At 38.9% G+C, this 19342-nt stretch overlaps 1 protein-coding gene across 7 annotated transcripts in view; it reads left to right on the plus strand.

Moving 5' to 3' along the window:
• Positions 1 to 19342, plus strand: part of SP100 (SP100 nuclear antigen) — a 131783-nt gene that overhangs the window by 58942 nt on the left and 53499 nt on the right. For all 7 annotated transcript variants that reach the window (XM_063648084.1, XM_054477733.2, XM_063648085.1 and 4 more), the window contains 2 exons: positions 542 to 658; positions 1610 to 1663. In XM_063648084.1, coding sequence (XP_063504154.1) covers positions 542 to 658; positions 1610 to 1663 — 171 coding nt within the window. The remainder of the gene's footprint in view (positions 1 to 541; positions 659 to 1609; positions 1664 to 19342) is intronic.

The raw sequence follows: 19342 nt of genomic DNA on the forward strand, positions 1-19342 counted from the left end.
AGTTTTCAGAATAAGGTGTCCCCTGGCCCCTCTGACTCACCCAGATTACAAAAGGCCTCACCTAGGCATTTCATCCACTCCTGTGATTTCAGTCACCACCCACAACCTCATGATTCCTACATATGTATCTCCAGCCAGCCCTGTCTTCTAAACTCATTCATCCAAGTGTCAGAAGGCTCCTGTTGGAGGTCCTGAAGGCCTTAGACTTCACCACTTGGATGTTACTCAAGACCTTCAAACTTAACACCTCCAAAACTGAGTGTGTCATCTTTTTCCCTACAACCAGCCTTTGCTCCTCCAGTGTTCTTCATCACTGAAACAAACTATTAATTGACCCTTTATTTCAAGATGAAATTCTCAGGGTTATTTATGAACAGAAGGGACAAATACAGTGAGGAACCACAAAAGAAAAAGAGATTTCAGATGTAGAGCCCATCCCTTAATTTAGCTGTGGGGAGTGGGTAGTCACTAATGTTGGGGGAAAGGAGAATCTTTGGAGGGGAGTGGGCACAAATAAAAATGTTTACAAATCACAATTTAGGATCACAGCCACAAGAACCTGAAAATGAGAAGTGCTCCTGTGTCATGTGTTTTCCAAAAGCTGTGCCAAGAAGCCAAGAAGCAAGGACTGAAAGTAGTCAAGCATCTGACATGATGGGTAAGGCTACCCTAGGGTCTTGGGATGGAAGTGGCTCAGTGGATATCACAGACACTGGGTAGGGATGTGGGAAGTGATCAGAGTTGAAGCAAAGCATCAAACAGCCTCTGGATCACCAACAGGAAGTGGGCCCACAGGCCCCAGGCTTCAGAATTTCAAAAGTCTGAAATCATAGTCCCGGTTTCCTGCTGCACTTGACTGTGAGCAGACTGTGACAAAGAACAGGTTTGGTGCTGCCAGAATCCTGTTCTCTACATTTGCTTAACCTGACCCTTTTGGGAACTGCAGGGAGGCAAGAGATCATTATAAAGTCATATTTAACAGAATGGGCTCTCTTGGTTAGGTGGTAAAAAAAAATACACTGGTAAACATAGTAGTATCTCGCTATATTAGCATATCAATAGTAAAGTGTTGAATTTATAAAGCGAGTTCCATCCTTGTTCTTGAAAAAAAAAAAAAAAATGTTCTTCCACTCACAGGTAATACTGTCATTTTGTCACAACTTTGGAAAGGCCTAAAAAGACAAATAGTCCTGCTACCTGTCAGGAAAAAAAAAATCAGATACCTACTCTTAAGCTAAAAATACATAGTTTTGAAAGATATCCTCTGGACTGTTATTGATATATATAGTGATTTCCTATTAACTCTTGCAAGTAAGATATTTAATATTCATAAAAATTTTAAAGCTGAACGGGATAACTGTTGCTGTCCCTGTTTCATAAATGAGGAAATTGGTGCATAAAAGTAATGAAGAGCTGTTTCAAAGTCTCAGAGAACTAGAGGAAGACCTTAGACATCAACTCAGTGTCTGTTTCCTTTGGAAGGAAGACACATAAATTATACTCAGAATATTGTTATAAACGCAGCCTTCCACGCAGTGTGAATTATCATAAGATTTATAAATTTTACTTATAAATTACACTTCTCTGACCACTACCTGTCACTTTCTAGATACCATGGATGTTGAAAACAATTCTACTTTGGAAAAACACAGTGGGAAAAGAAGTAAGAATAAATAAGAATTTACTTAATTTTTATGTTACAAATGAACTATTTTTTAATGCTAAGGTTTACTATCATTATTTTCTTTTTTCAACTTTTATTATAGATTAAAGGGTGCATGTGCAGGTTTGTTACATGGGTAAATTGTGTGATGCTGAGGCTTGGTGTCCCAAAAATCCCGTCACCCAGGCAGTAAGCATAGTACCCAACAGATGGTTCTTCAGCCCATGCCACCCTCTCCCCCTGCCCCATCTAGTGATCCCCCGTGTCTCTTGTTCTCATCTTCACATTTATGTGTATTCAATGTTTAGCTTCCACTTGTAAGTAAGAACATGCAGTATTTGGTTTTCTGTTCTTGCATTAAGTTGCTTAGGATAATGGCCTCTAGCTCCATCCATGTTGCTGTGAAGGGCGTGATTTCATTCTTTTTATGGCTGCATAGTATTTCATGGTATATATGTGTGCCACATTTTCTTTATCCAATTCACTGTTGATGGGCAACTAGATTGGTTCCATGTCTTTGCTTTTGTTAATAGCACTATAAGGAACACATGAGTGCATGTATCTTTTTGATAGAACAAATTATTTTCCTTTGGGTATATACCTAAATGTAGTGGGATTGCTGGGTAGAATGGCATTTCTGTTTTTAAGTCTTTGAGGTATTGCCACACTGTCTTCCACAATGGTTGAACTAATTTTACACTCCCTCCAACAGTGTATAAGCATTCCTTTTCCTCCACAACCTCACCAGCATCTGTTATTTTCTTGACTTTTTAATAATAGCCACTCTGAGTAGTGTGATATGGTATCTCACTGTGGTTTTGATTTGCATTTATCTGATGATTAGTAATGTTGGGCTTTTTTTTCATGTTTGTTGACCACTTGTATGTCTTCTTTTGAGAAGTGTCTGTTCATGTCCTTTGCCCATTTTTTAATTGGATTTTTTTTGTTTTTTGCTTGTTGATTTGTGTAAGTTCCTTGTAGATTCTGGATATCAGACCTTCACTATATGCACAGTTTGCAAAAATTTTCTCCCTTTCTGAAGGCTGTCTGTTTACACTTTTGGTAATTTCTTTTGTTGTGCAGAAGCTATTTAGTTTAATTGGGTCCCACTTGTCAATTTTTGTTTTAGTTGCAATTGCTTTTGGAGACTTAGCCATAAATTCTTTGCCAAAGCCTATGTCAGGAAGGGTATTTCCTAGGTTTATTCTAGGATTTTTATAGTTTTAGGTCTTACATTTAAATCTTTAATCCATCTTGAGTTAATTTTTGTATAGGATGAGAAGTATGGATCCAGTTTCATTTTTCTTCGTATGTCTAGCCAGTTATTCCAGCATCATTTATTGAATGGACAGTCAATTTCCCATTGCTTATTTTTGTTGATTTTGTTGAAGATCAGATGGTTGTAGGTGAGCAGGTTTGTTTCTGAGTTCTCTGTTCTGTTCCACTGGTCTATGTGTCTGTTTTTGTACCAGTACCATGCCATTTTGATTACTGTAGCCTTGTAGTATAGTTAGAAGTCAGGCAATGTGATGTCTCTAGCTTTGTTCTTTTTGCTTATAATTGCTTTGGCTATTCAGGCTCTTTTATGGTTCCAACTGAGTTTTAGAATAGATTTTTCTAATTCCGTGAAAAATGACACTTTTATTCTGATAAGGATGGTGTTGAATCTATAAATTGATTTAAACAGTATAGTCATTCAAACTGTATTGATTCCTCCAATCCATGCTATCTTTGATTTCTTTCAGCAGTGTTTTGTAGTTCTTCTTGTAGACATCTTTCACCTCCTTGGCTGGATGAATTCCTAGGGATCTCATTTTCTTTGTGGCTATTGTAAATGGGACTGTGTTCTTCATTTGATTCTCAGCTAGAACGTTTTTAGTGTATAAAGATGCTACTGATTTTTATGCATCGATTTTGTATTCTGAAACTTTACTAAATTTGTTTGTCAGTTCCAGGAGCATTTTTTTCTACACCTTTCATAAGATAAAACCTGAATGCCTTTTAAAGTAGCCATTTACTTTTTTCAAAATGCTCATGTTGCTTTATTCTGTCTTCATCTTGCTTTTTATTCTGATTTGAAAATAGCTGTTCTTGTGAACATTGGTGTCTATCTTTCCAGAATTTTACTATGCATGTATTAACACGTTTTGGAATATAGTTTTATTTATTTAAATGAGTAATTCTGTACACACTTGTCCTTTCTTGCTTTTTAAACTAATATACCTGGACAATAAAAACATTTTAAATTGAAATATAAAAAGTCTTATTTCAGGGCTGCTTTAATGTGCATTGTTTTCATTTTTAGTGTCGTCAGGAATTTTTCATTTATTATCGGTCATTTCTTTTTCTTCTTCATAGAACTCTTTGTCAGAGAATGCTCTCAGTGTTTTTTTGCTTTGTTTTGTTTTGTTTTTGTTTATTTTTGATGGAGTCTTGCACTGTTGCTCAGGCTGGAGTGCAGTGGTGTGATCTCGGCTTACTGCAAGCTCCACCTCCCAGGTTCACGACATTCTCCTGCCTCAGCCTTCCGAGTAGCTGGGACTACAGGTACTCGCCACCACACCCGGCTAATTTTTTGTACTTTTAGTAGAGTCGGGGTTTCACCATGTTAGCCAGGATGGTCTCGATCTCCTGACCTCGTGATCTGCCCGCCTTGGCCTCCCAAAGTGCTGGGATTACAGGCGTGAGCTACCACGCCCGGCCCTCTCAGTGTTTTAAGTCATGGTGTTTTTCTTATTATTCTGAATGAATATAGAACTCTTAAATATTGTATATATTAAATCTTGGTCATATGCATTGCTAATATTTTGTCCATTTGTTGTTTTCTTTTTAGATTTGTTAAGGGAATCTTTTGTCCTAGAGAAGTTTTAAATTTTTATGTAGTCAAATTTGTCAGCCTTTTTCTGACTGGCTCTTGGGTTCCATATCATATTTACAATAGCTATTTCTTCCTCAATATTTTAAAAATATTGTTCTGTATTTGATTCTGGAAGTTTGATATAACTGATCATTTTTAATGTTTACATATGTAATCTACATGGGGTTTGCCTTTCTGTGTAAGTGAGGTGGGAATATTAAAAATATTCTCCACACTATGGCATGGTGATTTGAATCACCACTTTGATTACACAGTGCCTTTACCTGTCTATATTCTATGTTCTTCTTTTGTAATTGAAGGGACTACAGAAAAGAAAGAAGAGCTCAGAGGTAGAACCATCCTGATGCCTCAGTGGGGTGAATTTTAGAATGAGCTCAAGAAGATCTCTCCCAATTCCTTCCCAAGTCCATTGACAGCTCTGATTAGAAATACATTGAACTGGCTAGGCATCGTGGCTTACACCTATAATCCCAGTTTCTCAGGAGGCTGAGGCAGGAGTATCGCTTGAACCCGGGAGGCAGAGGTTGCAGTGAGCTGAGACTGCGCCACTGCACCCCAGCCTGGGTGACAGAACAAGACCCTGTCTCAAAAAAAAAAAAAAAAAAAAAAGCATTGAATTTGAAGGTTAATTTGGGAAGAACAGAGACTTTTTTATTCATGTCTTATGTAATGTTCTTCCACTAAAAATTTTTTTTGTACAATTCTGGCATTTTTAAAAAGTTTTATATGTTGTATAAATTTATGTGTTGCTATGAATATCTTTTTTTCTATTACATAATAACTGGAGTGAATTTAAATGAGACAAGACTCTCAAAAATCTTTATTTAAAAGGAAATCTGTAGTCAACTTATTACCTACTTGCATATGAGAGAATCAGAATGCCACTGAGTTAATATAAAATTTTACAAGCATTTATAAGTTTAGGGATCCAGATATCACTTAAAATATTATGGCCAGGCCCAAAAATTATCAAATAAAACAATCGATCAGAATTACAGGTTTCTTTGGAAATTGGTTTCATGAGAAGTGGCAATAATTTTCTATTTTGTGGGATTATTACAAGACCTCTTCAAATAGCTCTCCTAAGGACAAGTTTATGTTAACATAGAACAGAACAAATCAGTAACGGTTATGAAAAGACACACTTCCATATTTTGCAAGAGAGTAAGACTGATCTTCTTTTGAAATTTCTCAATTTAACACTTTGTCAAATCAGATTGTTTATGTTAGTATTGTGGTGCAGAATGTTCTCTCTCCTTCCACAACTATGGGTCAAGGGGCCTTTCCTTTCATCTCCTTCAGTAATTTCTTTTGTTAGTTATGAAGACTTACATTTTTAAAATCTGGTCTGTGGAATTCATTAGTTAGCCTTACAAGAAATGTAAGCCCATGGAGCTCAATGTTACTGGGAAAAATAGAGGTGCCTGAAATGAATTTCACCTAAAAACAGTGAAATAGGATGCATATAGATTTTTTTTTTCTTTTGGAATGGAGTCCAGCTCTGTCACCCAGGCCAGAGTGCAGTGGTGCGATTTCGGCTCACTGCAACTTGTGCCTCCCGGGTTCAAGCAATTCTCCTGTCTCAGCCTCCTGAGTAGCTAGGACTACATGTGCCCACCACCATGCCTGGCTAATTTTTGTATTTTTAGTAGAGAAGAGGTTTCACCATATTGGTTAGGCTGGTTTTGAACTCCTGACCTCAGGTGATCCACCCACCTTGGCTTCCCAAAGTGCTGGAATTACAGGTGTGAGCCACCGTGCCCGGCCTAGGATGCATATAGATTTTTCAACTACAGCTCTCCCATTCTCCATTCTGAATGAGCTCCAGATCCCATATCGCTTTATTTTCAGATTTCCCTTCTGTCTTGTCTTCACCTAAATACATAACATGAAGTTAGTTCAGTATTTAGGTGAAGATGCTGATGGTGTCTTTCTTTTAACACTACATCTTGTATAATATTTTATAGGCATTGCTACTGTTTATAGGCTATTATTCCCAGCATCATTAAAATACTTTCTGCATTTTATTTTCTTTTATCTCAAAATACTGATGGCCTTTTTTTATACCACTTCCATTTGCCAGACCTCATCCTATGGACCTCATCCTATGGACCTCATCACGCTTCCCTTTTTATTGTTCTACTTATCTATTTCACACTCCCAACCCTCCCACAACTTTTCTTTCCTTGTAAATTAGACCACAGCTGTACTAAAGACTCAGTCTTCCTTCAGGGTACCTGTTTTGGGTTAGGACGTACAAACGGGCTTCAAAACTGTCCATCACTATTGGAGTAAAATAGGAAATCCAGTGAAATGGAAGAAACGGCCAGATTTAAAGGGATCCCCCAACCAATAGTGTGGAAGGCTTCAGCACAGACGCCAAGATTTTGAGAGATTTTGGCCAAGCCCATGCTCACAGTGAAGATGGTGGAATGTTTTTGGTTGGAGATGAAGTCACCATAGCTCAGTCTATAGGACATGGCAAGACAATTCACAGTGACCCCCAGTTCCACAGGATAAGGCAGTGTGCTCAGAGCCTGCAACAGTCTTTCTAGAGCATGATTTGGGCATCTTGACCAATGAAGGACAGGATTCATGGCTTACTCTCTGACTTTTTGTCAGGCCTCTCCTCAAATGCTGACTTATGAGAAGTTCTTCCTGGCTCTTCTACATAAAATAACATATCCTCCTCCCACACACACTTCTAGCCCCATTCACCACTCCCTGAAGTCCTTATTCTGGTTTACTTTTCCACAAAACACTCTGCCATCTTCTGTGTTTATTTCTTCATTGCTGTCTCCCCACTAGACCGTAAGCTCTACGCCAGCAAGGACTTTGTTTTATTCACAACTGTATCCTCAGCATCTAGGATAGTGGGTTGATTCACAGTAAGTGCCCGATTAATAGTTATTGGATGAGTAATTTGCATGAATAAATTAATTCTACCAGCTTGCGAAAATTTAATCCAAATATATGATTGTACAAAATATGTACTTAAAGCCAGCAAAGAAAAAAACATTAAAAATAAAAGGATGGGTAAAGAAACGTCGAGAAACTATAAATTAGAAGATCAGGGATTTTTCATTGCTTGCTCTTTGTCATAAGTAAGCACATGGTAATCAATATTGTCAGCTAATTCAGGTTCTCTGTGGATCTCATTTATGGGGGCCAGTCTGCTTCTAGACTACATGTTCTCAGTAGGCAGCCGGGCTTCTCCCTAGGAGGACTGTACAGATTGGCCAAGGGTGGATGTCCTGCTGGCTTCACAGATGAGGCAGGGGGTAGATAGCAGGTGTGTAGAGCAATGGTGGAAGGGGAGGCAAATCTCCTGCCAGGAGCCTGAGGTCTGAGGCCTGAAAAGATCTGTTTCCAAAAAGCTGGTTCCTCCAGTCAAAGAGATCGAGCTGGTGTGGCTTGTCTGAGAATGGCCTTCAGTGATCACCTGCTCATGGCCTTTCTGACTGGAAGTTATTGGCTGCCCTTTGCCTCTTAACACCTGGCAAGTATTGGCATGACCATGATCAGGTGAGTCTCCAAAGGGAGAAGGTGGTCTCCTTTGGGCCATGTGGATGGATGCATTCTCTTCTCTTGTCTTCTGGAACACCCCAATCTCCTACTGGCTAATATAGCTCCTTCGTGGCCATTTGCTGGTGATGTTGGTGGTAGTGTGGATAGTGGTATTACTGGTGTTGGTATTGGTGGTGGTGGTGGTGGTGGTGGTGGTGGTGGAGGTGGTCCCTTTGTGGCTTCCTGATGTCTACATATTGGAGTGCCCCACAGATTGGAACTGAGTGCTTTCCTTGTCTCTATGCTCTCTCCCTAGGAATTGGATCCAGTCCTGTTCTTTAAATTTTATCAATACGTGAATGACTACCAATTATATTTCTCTTCTTCTCTCTCTCCTCAACTGTGAAGTCATAAATTCAACTTCTTACTCCAAACTTCTACTTGAAGTCTAACAGGTGTCTTAAATCTGATGTGTCAAACACATTTCTTGATTCTCATTCCCAAACTTGTCATCCTCATTAGTAATCCTCATCTCAGTAAATGGCACTACATTTACTAAGTTTGAGCCAAAAATGTAGAAGGTGTGCTTGATTTCCCTCTATCCTAACCCCTCGCACTCTCTCCATCATCAAGTTCCAAGACTATATATCAGATTTGTCCATTCTTTATCTCCCCTGCCACTTCCCCGGCCCAAGCCCTATTATCTTGCATGTGGAATACCGCAGAGTCCTCCTAACTGGTCTCTCTGCTTTCATTCTTGCCCACTAGAACCTATTCTCCATTCAGCAATTGGCCACCCAACTGCTATACCCTTTCAGTGGTTTTCAGTCGAACCTAGAAAAGTTGCCAGTTGAACCTAGAAAAAAAAGTCTAAACTTCTTACCGTGCCTATGAAGCATTACACAGGCTGCCCCTGATCAGCTCTTAAATCTCATCCTTTATGATTCCCTCTCACTTGCTACTCTGGCCTTCCTTGAATAAACCAAGTAGTGTTCAGCCTCAGAACCCTTGCACTTCGTGTTGACTCTACATAAGATGCTTTTACCTGGTAGGAATGGTTTCTTCTTATTCATGTTTCAGCTCAAGTGTCTCCTCCATGGAGAGGCCTTGCCTGATCTCCATTTCTTAAAAACTCCCCCAGCCTCTTTGATATCACCTCTTGACCTGTCTTTTCACTTGATTGTAAGTTTTTGATGTACAGAATATTTTATCCTTGTGTAATTGGTCTGTTTTATCATTTATAATTATGTTTTTTAATCTTGTTTAAGAAATCTTGGCCTAATCTCAGGTTACCAAGATATTTTAATACTTTTCTTACTTTATTGAACATCTTGACCAATAAAGTCAGATCCAGTGAATAAATACTCTCGCTTCCATTCCTAAGATGGGCAGCCTGAGGATCATTCATTATGGTTCTTCAGAGAGTCCCCAGCAAGAATGAGGCTCGGTTGACCACACTGGTGACCAGCCCAATTGGCTTCCCTTCTCACCCTTTCCCTCTTCCTGGTTCCTCACTTCTAATCCTTGTGATCACTTGAAAAATAAACCTATTGAAAACAAAACCCTATCTCAAGATTTGCTTTCGGGAATATTAGGTGGAGACATTCTTATTTTTTTTCTCATTTGGATATTTAATTCTTTTGGAATTGATTTTTTTTTAGTGTGGCATAATGTAAGGGTCTAATTTTTTCCAACATGGATAACCAATTGTCCTAGCTTCTCCACTGATGTGTAATGTCACACATAGCATGCATCAAGCTGCCATTTACATATATATATACATAGGGTTTGTTTCTGGGCTTTCTAGTCTGATCCATTGCCCTATCTATTCTGCATCAATACATATCACACTCTAGTAAATACTATAATTTTATAACATATTAATATCAGGTAGGGTAAGTTCTCTCAACTTTTTTCTCTTTCAAAATTGTCTTGGCTATTGCAGCCATTTTATCATTCTTATAACTTTTAATATCATTTTGTCAACCCTTGAAAACCCTGTTGAATTTTTATTGAAATTGCATAGAATAAATGTGGAGAGAACTGACGTCTCTAAAATATTGACCGTTTCTATTCACGAACATAGAGATATCTCACTATTTATTCTTTCATTTTTAGACCCTTTATTCATTTATTCAGCAAATCCTTATTTCCAATGCTGCTCAATAGGGATAAAGAAGTGAGAAAAATCTCATCGAGCTTACGTTCTATTTAGGGTATACAGACAGTACACAAATAAGTACATAATATTTCAGATAGTGACAATGTCATAAAGAAAAATTAAGAATAATGGAGGTGTACAGTGACAGAAATGTGCCATTTTATGTAGGGTGTCCAAGCAGAGCCTTGCTAACAAGCTGCCTGTAACTCAAAATCTGAATGCAGTGAGGGACTAAGCCATGGAGCTGAGGCAGAGAAAACCTCAGTTGCAAAGACCTGAGAGAGGACTATAATGGTCCTTTAGGGAATGGCAAGGAGGCCACTGGCTGGAGAGGTAGAGAGGGGTTGAGCAGGAAGTGGTTTCTCAGAGGTATATAGAACTTATAGGCTATGGCAAAAGCTTTGGATTCTTAAGTAAGAGAAGACATCAGAGAGTTTTGAGCTGGGGACTATAATCTGAATTATGTTTTGAGGACATGCTCTGGATTCTACATGGATAACAGACTTTAGGAGGGCAAGGATGGGGCAGGAGTAAGGAGGCTATTGCAATGGTCTTGGAAGGGTGACAGTGAATTGGACTAAGTTGGTAGCAGTGGAAGCGTTCAAAAGTGGGTAGATTCTGAAAATGCAGATACGTGTGTGTATGTATTCATATACACATATACAGTAAATTCTCATTATTCCTGATAGTTATATTCTATAAAGTCACCAGAACATAGACTTAGCAAATATTGGACCATTGCTTCTAGTAGAAATACAGAATAAGGTTTTTGGAAGCCTCTGGTCATATTTTCCTCAACTGATCAATACATAACCTTGTTTTATATGTGTTTCTGTTTAAAGACACCTTATGTAATATCACATTGATTTATTACTACTGAACTCGTATCTAACAGCACTATAGCTCATGCCTGAACAAAGCTTAACTAACACATGTACTTTCTGTCCCACGTCACAGCCTTCTTGTACTTAGGAACACTAGACAACTCTTCAGCATTTGCCACTTTATATAGTGAAATTACCAACAAAAATCACAAAAACACACACAAAAAAGTGGCACTAAATAGACCACAAATGGACTCTTGTTTACAGTGTGAAACCTGAAACAAGAAGGCAAAGCATCACCTTGTTTTACCTCAGCTAAGAGCATGCATAGGTGACTCAAATAATTTGCCACACTGCATGTCTGCAAATGACCAGGGAAGTGCCATAAGTATTGATTGGAGGGTTCACATAAATTTGAACTACTAGACAAATTTGCAGATATGGAATCTGTGAATAATGAAGATTGTGTGTCAATTCGCTTTACTCAACTTTTTAAAAATCTATTGGTACTTTTAGTGGGATTGTGTTAAATTTATAAATAAACATAGGGAGAACTCCCATCTTTATGATGCTAGACTGCCCCTCCAAGAACATGCCATGATGATCCATTTGTTCAAGGGTCCTCTGTGCCCTCAGTGGAGCTTTTACATTTATTTCCTGCATGTGGGTGGGTGATGCAAACTTTCTTTGCACTTAGTCTGAGCTTTGGTAGCAGTGTGCTTTCGTTGTTATTATAAATGAGGTCTTCCCTTGCATTATATCTTTTAACTGGTTTTTACTCCCATATAGGAAAGCTACTCATTTCTATATCTTAATTTTGAAACTTACTAAATTTTCCTATTATGATAGTATATTTTTAATTGCTTCCCTTGGGTTTTTCAGGTATATAATCATATAATCTGCTTTACTTTTTTGTACTTGTTCTAACTCTTCTGAGGCAGATGTTTAATTCAACTGGTATCTTTTTTTCCCACTGATTCATTATTTAAGGCTATTTATTGGTTTGGTTTGGTTGTTTTTGGAGACAGAGATCCTGGTCTGTCACTCAGGCTGGAGTGCAGTGGTGTAATCATAGGTCACTACAGCCTTGAACTCCTCAGCTTAAGTGATCTTCCTGCTTCAGCCTCCCAAGTAGCTGGGATACAGGCACGTGGCACCAGGTCCCACTATTTTATTTTATTTTATTATTTTACTTTAGAGATGGGGTATCACTATGTTGCCTAGGCTGGTCTTGAACTCCTGGTCTCAAACGATACACTCATCTTAGCCTCCCAAGTAGCTGGGATGACAGGCATGAGCTACCACACCCAGCTAAGACTTTTCCCCTCCCTTTGGGCACTGTATTAACAGTCTTCCATAGCTTCTCATAGGCAATGTTTCTTATTATTGTCATTTGCTAAATATCCTGCAATTTGGATTTGTATTTCCTCTTTGACTCAGTTATTTAAGAGAGGGTGGGGAAAATGTGTATACTCTATTTTCTGGCTATGGAGTTCAACATGTATCAATCATATTGATCCTGTTAAACAAATCATTTGGGTCTTCCATCCTTTTCTGTTTTCTGCACTGATCTCTCATGGGCTAAAAGAAGCAAAAATAAAGTCTTCTATTAATAGTGTGTTTCTACCCATTTCTTATTGCATCTCCTATAATTTCTACTTTCTTAAAACTTTTTGGCCTGAATTACATGGCCCCTGATTTCTTTTATTGATGTATACTGAATATATCTTTGCCTATATATTTATTTTCAATGTTTTATATGTTTTTAAATGAGTCTTTTATACATGATAAAATGTTGGGTTTTACTTTGTAATTCAATCTCTCAAAACTTCTTTTATAAATAAGTGAGTTAAGCCCATTTACTTTTATTGATAGAACCAAGATGTTTGATCTTGTTTTAGTCACATTGGTTTATATTATATATTCTAGGGATTTGGATTTTTTAAAAGTCAACACTCTGCATTCTGTCTTCTAGCATTTTATGTGCATGTGTGTACTTCCGATAGTAAGGAAGATTTGCATTTTTCTTCTAGTGGTTACAACTAGCTAGTGGCTACCTAGCTGAGACTATCTGTATTAGTCCATTCTCACACTGTTATAAAGAACTACCTGAGACTGGGTAATTTATTTTAAAAAAAGAGGTTTAATTGACTCACAGTTCCACATGGCTGGGAGGCCTCAGGAAACTTACAATTACAGTGGAAGGTGAAGGGGAAGCAAGCACATCTTACCATGGCAACCCAGGAGAGAGGGTGAGCTAAGGGGAAGTGCCACATTTTTTTTTTAAGTTCTGGGATACATGTGCAGAATGTGCAGGTTTGTTACATAGGTATACATGTGTCATGGTGGTTTGCTATACTTATTGACCCGTCCTCTAGGTTCACTCCCCTCCCCTTCCACCCCACAACAGGCCCTAGTGTGTTCCCTTCCCTGTGTCCACGTGTTCTCATTGTTCAACTCCCACTTATGAGTGAGAACATACAGTGTTTGGTTTTCTGTTCCTGGGTCAGTTTGCTGAGGATGATTGCCTCCAGCTTCATCCATGTCCCTGCAAAGCACATGATCTCATTCCTTTTTATGGCTGCATAGTAGTCCATGGTGTAGATGTATCACATTTTCTTTATCCAGTCTATCATTGTTGGGCATCTGGTTTGGATCCATGACTATGCTATTGCAAATAGTGCTGCAATAAACATACGTGTGCATGTGTCTTTATAGTAGAATGATTTATATTCCTTTGGGTATATACCCAGTAATGGGATTGCTAGGTCAAATTGTATTTCTGTTTCCAGATCCTTGAGGAATCGCCATACTGTCTTCCACAATGGTTGAACTAATTTACATTCCCACCAACAGTGTAAAAGTGTTCCTATTTATTCACAGCCTCACCAGCATCTGTTGTTTCTTGACTTTTTAATAATTGCCATTCTGACTGGTGTGCGATGGTAACTCATTATGGTTTTGATTTGCATTTCTCTAATGTTCAGTGATGTTGAGCTTATTTTCATGTTCGTTGGCCACGTAAATGTCTTCTTTTGAGAAGTGTCTGTTCATATCCTTTGTCCACTTTTTGATGGTGTTGTTTGTTTTTTCTTGAAATTTGTTTAAGTTCCTTATAAATTCTGGATATTAGACCTTTGTCAGATGGATAGATTGCAAAAATTTTCTCACATTCTTTAGGTTGCCTGTTCATTCTGATGATAGTTTCTTTTGCTGTGCAGAAGCTCTTTAGTTTAATTAGATCCCATTTGTCAATTGTTGCTTTTGTTGCAATTGCTTTTGGCATTTTTGTTGTGAAGTCTTTGCCCATGCCTGTGTCCTCAATGTCTTGCCTACGTTTTCTTCCAGGGTTTTTATGGCTTTGGGTTATACATTTTAAGTCTTTAATCCATCCTGAGTTAATTTTTGTGTAAGGCATAAGCAAGGGGTCCAGTTTCAGTTTTCTGCATATGGCTAGCCAGTTTTCCCAACACCATTTATCAAATAGGAGATCTCTTCCCCATTACTTGTCTTTGTCAGGTTTGTCAAAGATCAGGTGGTTGTAGATGTGCGGTGTTATTTCTGAGGTCTCTATTCTGTTCCATTGGTCTATATGTCTGCTTTGGTACCAGTACCATGGTGTTTTGGTTACTGTAGCCTTGTAGTATAATTTGACGTCAAGTAGGCTGATGCCCCCAGCTTTGTTCTTTTTGCTTAGGATTGTCTTGGCTGTATGGGGTCTTCTTTGATTCCAAATGAAATTTAAAGTAGTTTTTTCTAATTCTGTGAAGAATGTCAGTGGTAGTTTGATGGGAATGGCATTGAATCTGTAAATTACTTTGGGCAGTATGGCCATTTTCATGATATTGATTCTTCGTATCCATAAGGTTGGAATGTTTTTTCATTTATTCATGTCCTCTTTTATTTCCTTGAGCAGTGGTTTGTAGTTCTCCTTGAAGAGGTCCTTCACATCCGTTGTTAGCTGTATTCCTAGGTATTTTATTATCTTTGTAGTGATTGTGAATGGCAGTTCATTCATGATTTGGCTGTCTGCTTGCCTGCTGATGGTGTAAAGGAATGCTTGTGATTTTTGCACATTGATTTTGTATCCTGAGATTTTTCTGACATTCTTTATCAATTTAAAGAGTTTTGGGGCTCAGACGATGGGGTTTTCTAAATATAAAATCATGTCATCTGCAAGTACAGACAATCTGACTTCCCCTCTCCCTGTTTGAATACTCTTTATTTCTTTCTCTTGCCTGATTGCCCTGGCCAGAACTTCCAATACTATGTTGAATGGGAGTGGTGAGAGAGGGCATCCTTGTCTTGCACCAGTTTTCAAAGGAATGCTTCCAGCTTTTGCCCATTCAGTATGATATTAGCTGTGGGTTTGTCATAAATAGCTCTTATTATTTGGAGGTATGTCTCATCAATACCTAGTTTATTGAGAGTTTTTTTGTTTGTTTGGGTTTTTGTTGTTTTTGTTGTTGTTGTTTTTTGAGACGGAGTCTCACTCTGTTGCCCAGGCTGGAGTGCAGTGGCGTGATCTCGGCTCACTGCAAGCTCTGCCTCCCAGGTTCATGCCATTCTCCCGCCTCAGCCTCCCAAGTAGCTGGGACTACAGGCGCCCGCCACCACGCCTGGCTAATTTTTTGTATTTTTAATAGAGACAGGGTTTCACCATGTTAGCCAGGATGGTCTCAATCTCCTGACCTCATGATCCACCCGCCTTGGCCTCCCAAAGTTCTGGGATTACAGGCGGGAGCCACCATGCCCAGCTGAGCATTTTTAACATGAAGTGATGTTGAATTTTTTCAAAGAACTTTTCTGCATCTATTGAGATAATCATGTGGTTTTTGTCTTTGGTTCTGTTTATGTGACGGATTACATTTATTGATCTACAAATGTTGAACCAGCCTTGCATCCCAGGGATGAAGCCTGCTTGATCATGATGGATATGTTTTTTAATGTGCTGCTGGATTCAGTTTGCCAGTATTTTATTGAGAATTCTTGCATCAATGTTCATCAGGGATATTGGCCTGAAGTTTCCTTTTTTATTGTGTCTCTCCCAGGTTTTGGCATCAGGATGATGCTGGCTTCATAAAATGAGTTAGGGAGGAGTCGCTCCTTTTCAATTGTTTGGAATAGTTTCAGAAGGAAAGCTACCAGCTACTCTTTGTACCTCTGGTAGAATTCAGCTGTGAATCAGTCTGGTCCTGGGCTTTATTTTGTTGGTGGGCTGTTAATTACTGCCTCAATTTCAGAACTTGTTATTGGTTTATTCAGGGGTTTGACTTCTTCCTGGTTTAGTCTTGGGAGGGTGTGTGTTTCCAGGAATTTATCCATTTCTTCTAGATTTTCTAGTTTATTTGTGTAGAGGTGTTTATAGTATTCTCTGATGGTAGTTTGTATTTCTATGGGGTTGGTGGTGATATCCCCTTTATCATTTTTTATTGTGTCTGTTTGATTCTTCTCTCTTCTCTTCTTTATTAGTCTGTCTAGCAGTCTATGTATTTTTTTAATTTTTTCAAATAACCAGCTCCTGGTTTTTTGGAGAGTTTTTCATGTCTCTATCTCCTTCAATTCTGCCCTGATCTTAGTTATTTCTTGTCTTCTGCTAGCTTTTGGATTAGCTTGCTCTTGTCTCTCTGGCTCTTTTAATTGTGACATTAAGGTATAGATTTTAGATCTTTCTAGCTTTCTGATGTGGGCATTTAGTGCTATAAATTTCCCTCTTAATATTGCTTTAGCTGTGTCCCAGAGATTTTGGTATGTTGTCTTTTTGTTCTCATTGGTTTCAAAGAACTTCTTGATTTCTGCCTTAATTTCATTATTTACCCAGGAGTCATTCAGGAGCAGGTTGTTCAATTTCCATGTAATCGTGTGGTTTTGAGTGAGTTTCTTAATCCTGAGTTCTAATTTGATTGTGTGTTGTGGTCTGAGAGACTATTTGTTATGATTTCAGTTCTTTGCATTTGCTGAGGAGTATTTTACTTCCAATTATGTGGTCGATTTTAGAATAAGTACCATGTGACACTGAAAAGAACATATATTCTGTTGATTTGGGGTGGAGAGTTCTGTAGATGTCTATTAGGTCCACTTGATCCACAGCCGAGTTCAAGTCCTGAATATCCTTGTTAATTTTCTGTCTCATTGATCTGTCTAATATTGACAGTGGGGTGTTAAAGTCTCCCACTATTATTATGTGGGAGTCTAAGAACTTGTTTTATGAATCTGGGTGCTCCTGTATTGGGTGCATATATATCTAGAATAGTTAGCTCTTCTTGTTGAATTTTTCCCTTTACCATTATGTAATGCCCTTCTTTGTCTTTTTTGATCTTTGTTGGTTTAAAGTCTGTTTTGTCAGAGACTAGGATTGCAACCTCTGCTTTTTTTTTTTTTTTTTTTTTTTTTTGCTTTCCATTTGCTTGGTAAATTTTCCTCCATTCCCTTATTTTGAGCCTATGCACGTCTTTGCAGGTGAGATGGGTCTCCTGAATACAGCACACCAATGGGTCTTGACTTTTTATCAGTTTGCCAGTCTGTGTCTTTTAATTGGGGCATTTAGCCCATTTACATTTAAGGTTAGTATTGTTATGCGTGAATTTGATCTTGTCATCAAGATGCTATCTGGTTATTTTGCACACTAGTTGATGCAGTTTTTTCATAGTGTCACTGGTCTTTATATTTTAGTGTGTTTTTGCAGTGGCTGGTACTGGCTTTTTCTTTATTTATTTAGTGCTTCTTTCAGGAGCTCTTGCAAAGCAGGCCTAGTAGTAACAAAATCCCTCAGCATTTGCTTGTCTGAAAAGGATTTTATTTCTCCTTCACTTATGGCGCTTAGTTTGGCTGGATATGAAATTCTGTATTGAAAATTTTTTCTTTAAGAATGTTGAATATTGGCACCCAATCTCTTCTGGCTTGTAGAGTTTCTGTTGAGAGGTCTGCTGTTAGTCTGATGGGCTTCCCTTTGTAGGTGACCTGGCCTTTCTCTCTGGTCTTTCCTTCATTTGGACCTTGGAGAATCTGATGATTATGTGTCTTGGGATTGATCTTCTTGTGGAGTATCTAGGTGGTGTTCTCTGTATTTCTTGAATTTGCATGTTGGCCTGCCTTGCTAGGTTGGGGAAGTTCTCCTGGATAATATTCTGAAGTATGTTTTCCATCTTGTTTCCATTCTTCTCATCTCTTTCAGGTACTCCAATCAATCATAGGTTTGGTCTTTTTACAAGGTCCCATATTTCTTGGAGGCTTTATTCAATGAAGCACATTGACTGTCCCTTGGTGTAGGAGGTGTGCTTTGTGGGGGGGAAACCCAGTTGTCTGGGCTGTGCAGATTCCTCAGAACTACCAGGAGGAAAGGCTAAGTCTGCTGGTTCATGGAGACTGTGGCCTTTCCGCTATGGGCTCAGGCCCAAGGAGATCTGGGTTCTGTCCCTGAGCCTCTGGCTGGAGTTGATGGAGTTCCTGCAGGGAAGCCCCACCCAGTGAGGAAGGATGAGTCAGGGTCAGGCCTGAAGAGGCACTCTGGCTGCAGTAGGCCACAGCCAGTGTGTTGGGCTGTGAGGGACACGTCTTGGGACCAAGCCATCCAGCCTCCCTGGCTCCAGCAGAGGAGAAGCATGGCCTGGAGCTATAGAGATGGATGCCACCCTTCCCCTGCCCAGGGAACTTAGAGTGTTAGGCAGTTGTGAGTCCCAGTGCTGGCTGCTGAAGTGTCACATTTGTAAACCACCAGATCTTGTGAGAACTCACTATCACGAGATCAGCAAGGGGAAAATCTGCCCCCGTGATCCCATCACCTTCCACCAGGCACCTCCCCCAACACACAGGGATTACAATTCAACATGAGATTTGGGTGGGGACACAGAGCCAAACCATATCACGATACTTTCAGCCTTCCTTACAGTTCACTCTGACCATGTCATTAGGTTCTAGCCAACAGCATATAAACACAAGATATATGAGCCACCTCTGAGTCTTTCCCTTGAAATAAATGAATGGGTAAGCAGCCATACTCATTTCCTATTTTTTCAGTGGTTAGGAGTGTATACTTCCAATTTAAAGAAGGTTTGCATTTTTGTTCGAGTGATTACTTTTAGGATTACCTTTATATGATTCCTTTGGTGCTCTATTTTAGACAGTATCCTTTAGTTTCCCACCCAGAAGATTTATAAAATCAGCCTGTGTGCCATTCCATTGTCCAGTCTTTTTCCTCTCCCACCCAATTTTAGGCCATGACATTACCGTGTTTACCTTTCAGCCATTAACCTTTCTTTACATCCACTCTTGGATTTGTCAACACAATACCTTTGGATTCCTACCTATAA

The sequence above is a fragment of the Pongo pygmaeus genome, chromosome 11 (genome assembly GCF_028885625.2).
Source record: "Pongo pygmaeus isolate AG05252 chromosome 11, NHGRI_mPonPyg2-v2.0_pri, whole genome shotgun sequence".
Lineage (NCBI taxonomy): Eukaryota > Metazoa > Chordata > Mammalia > Primates > Hominidae > Pongo > Pongo pygmaeus.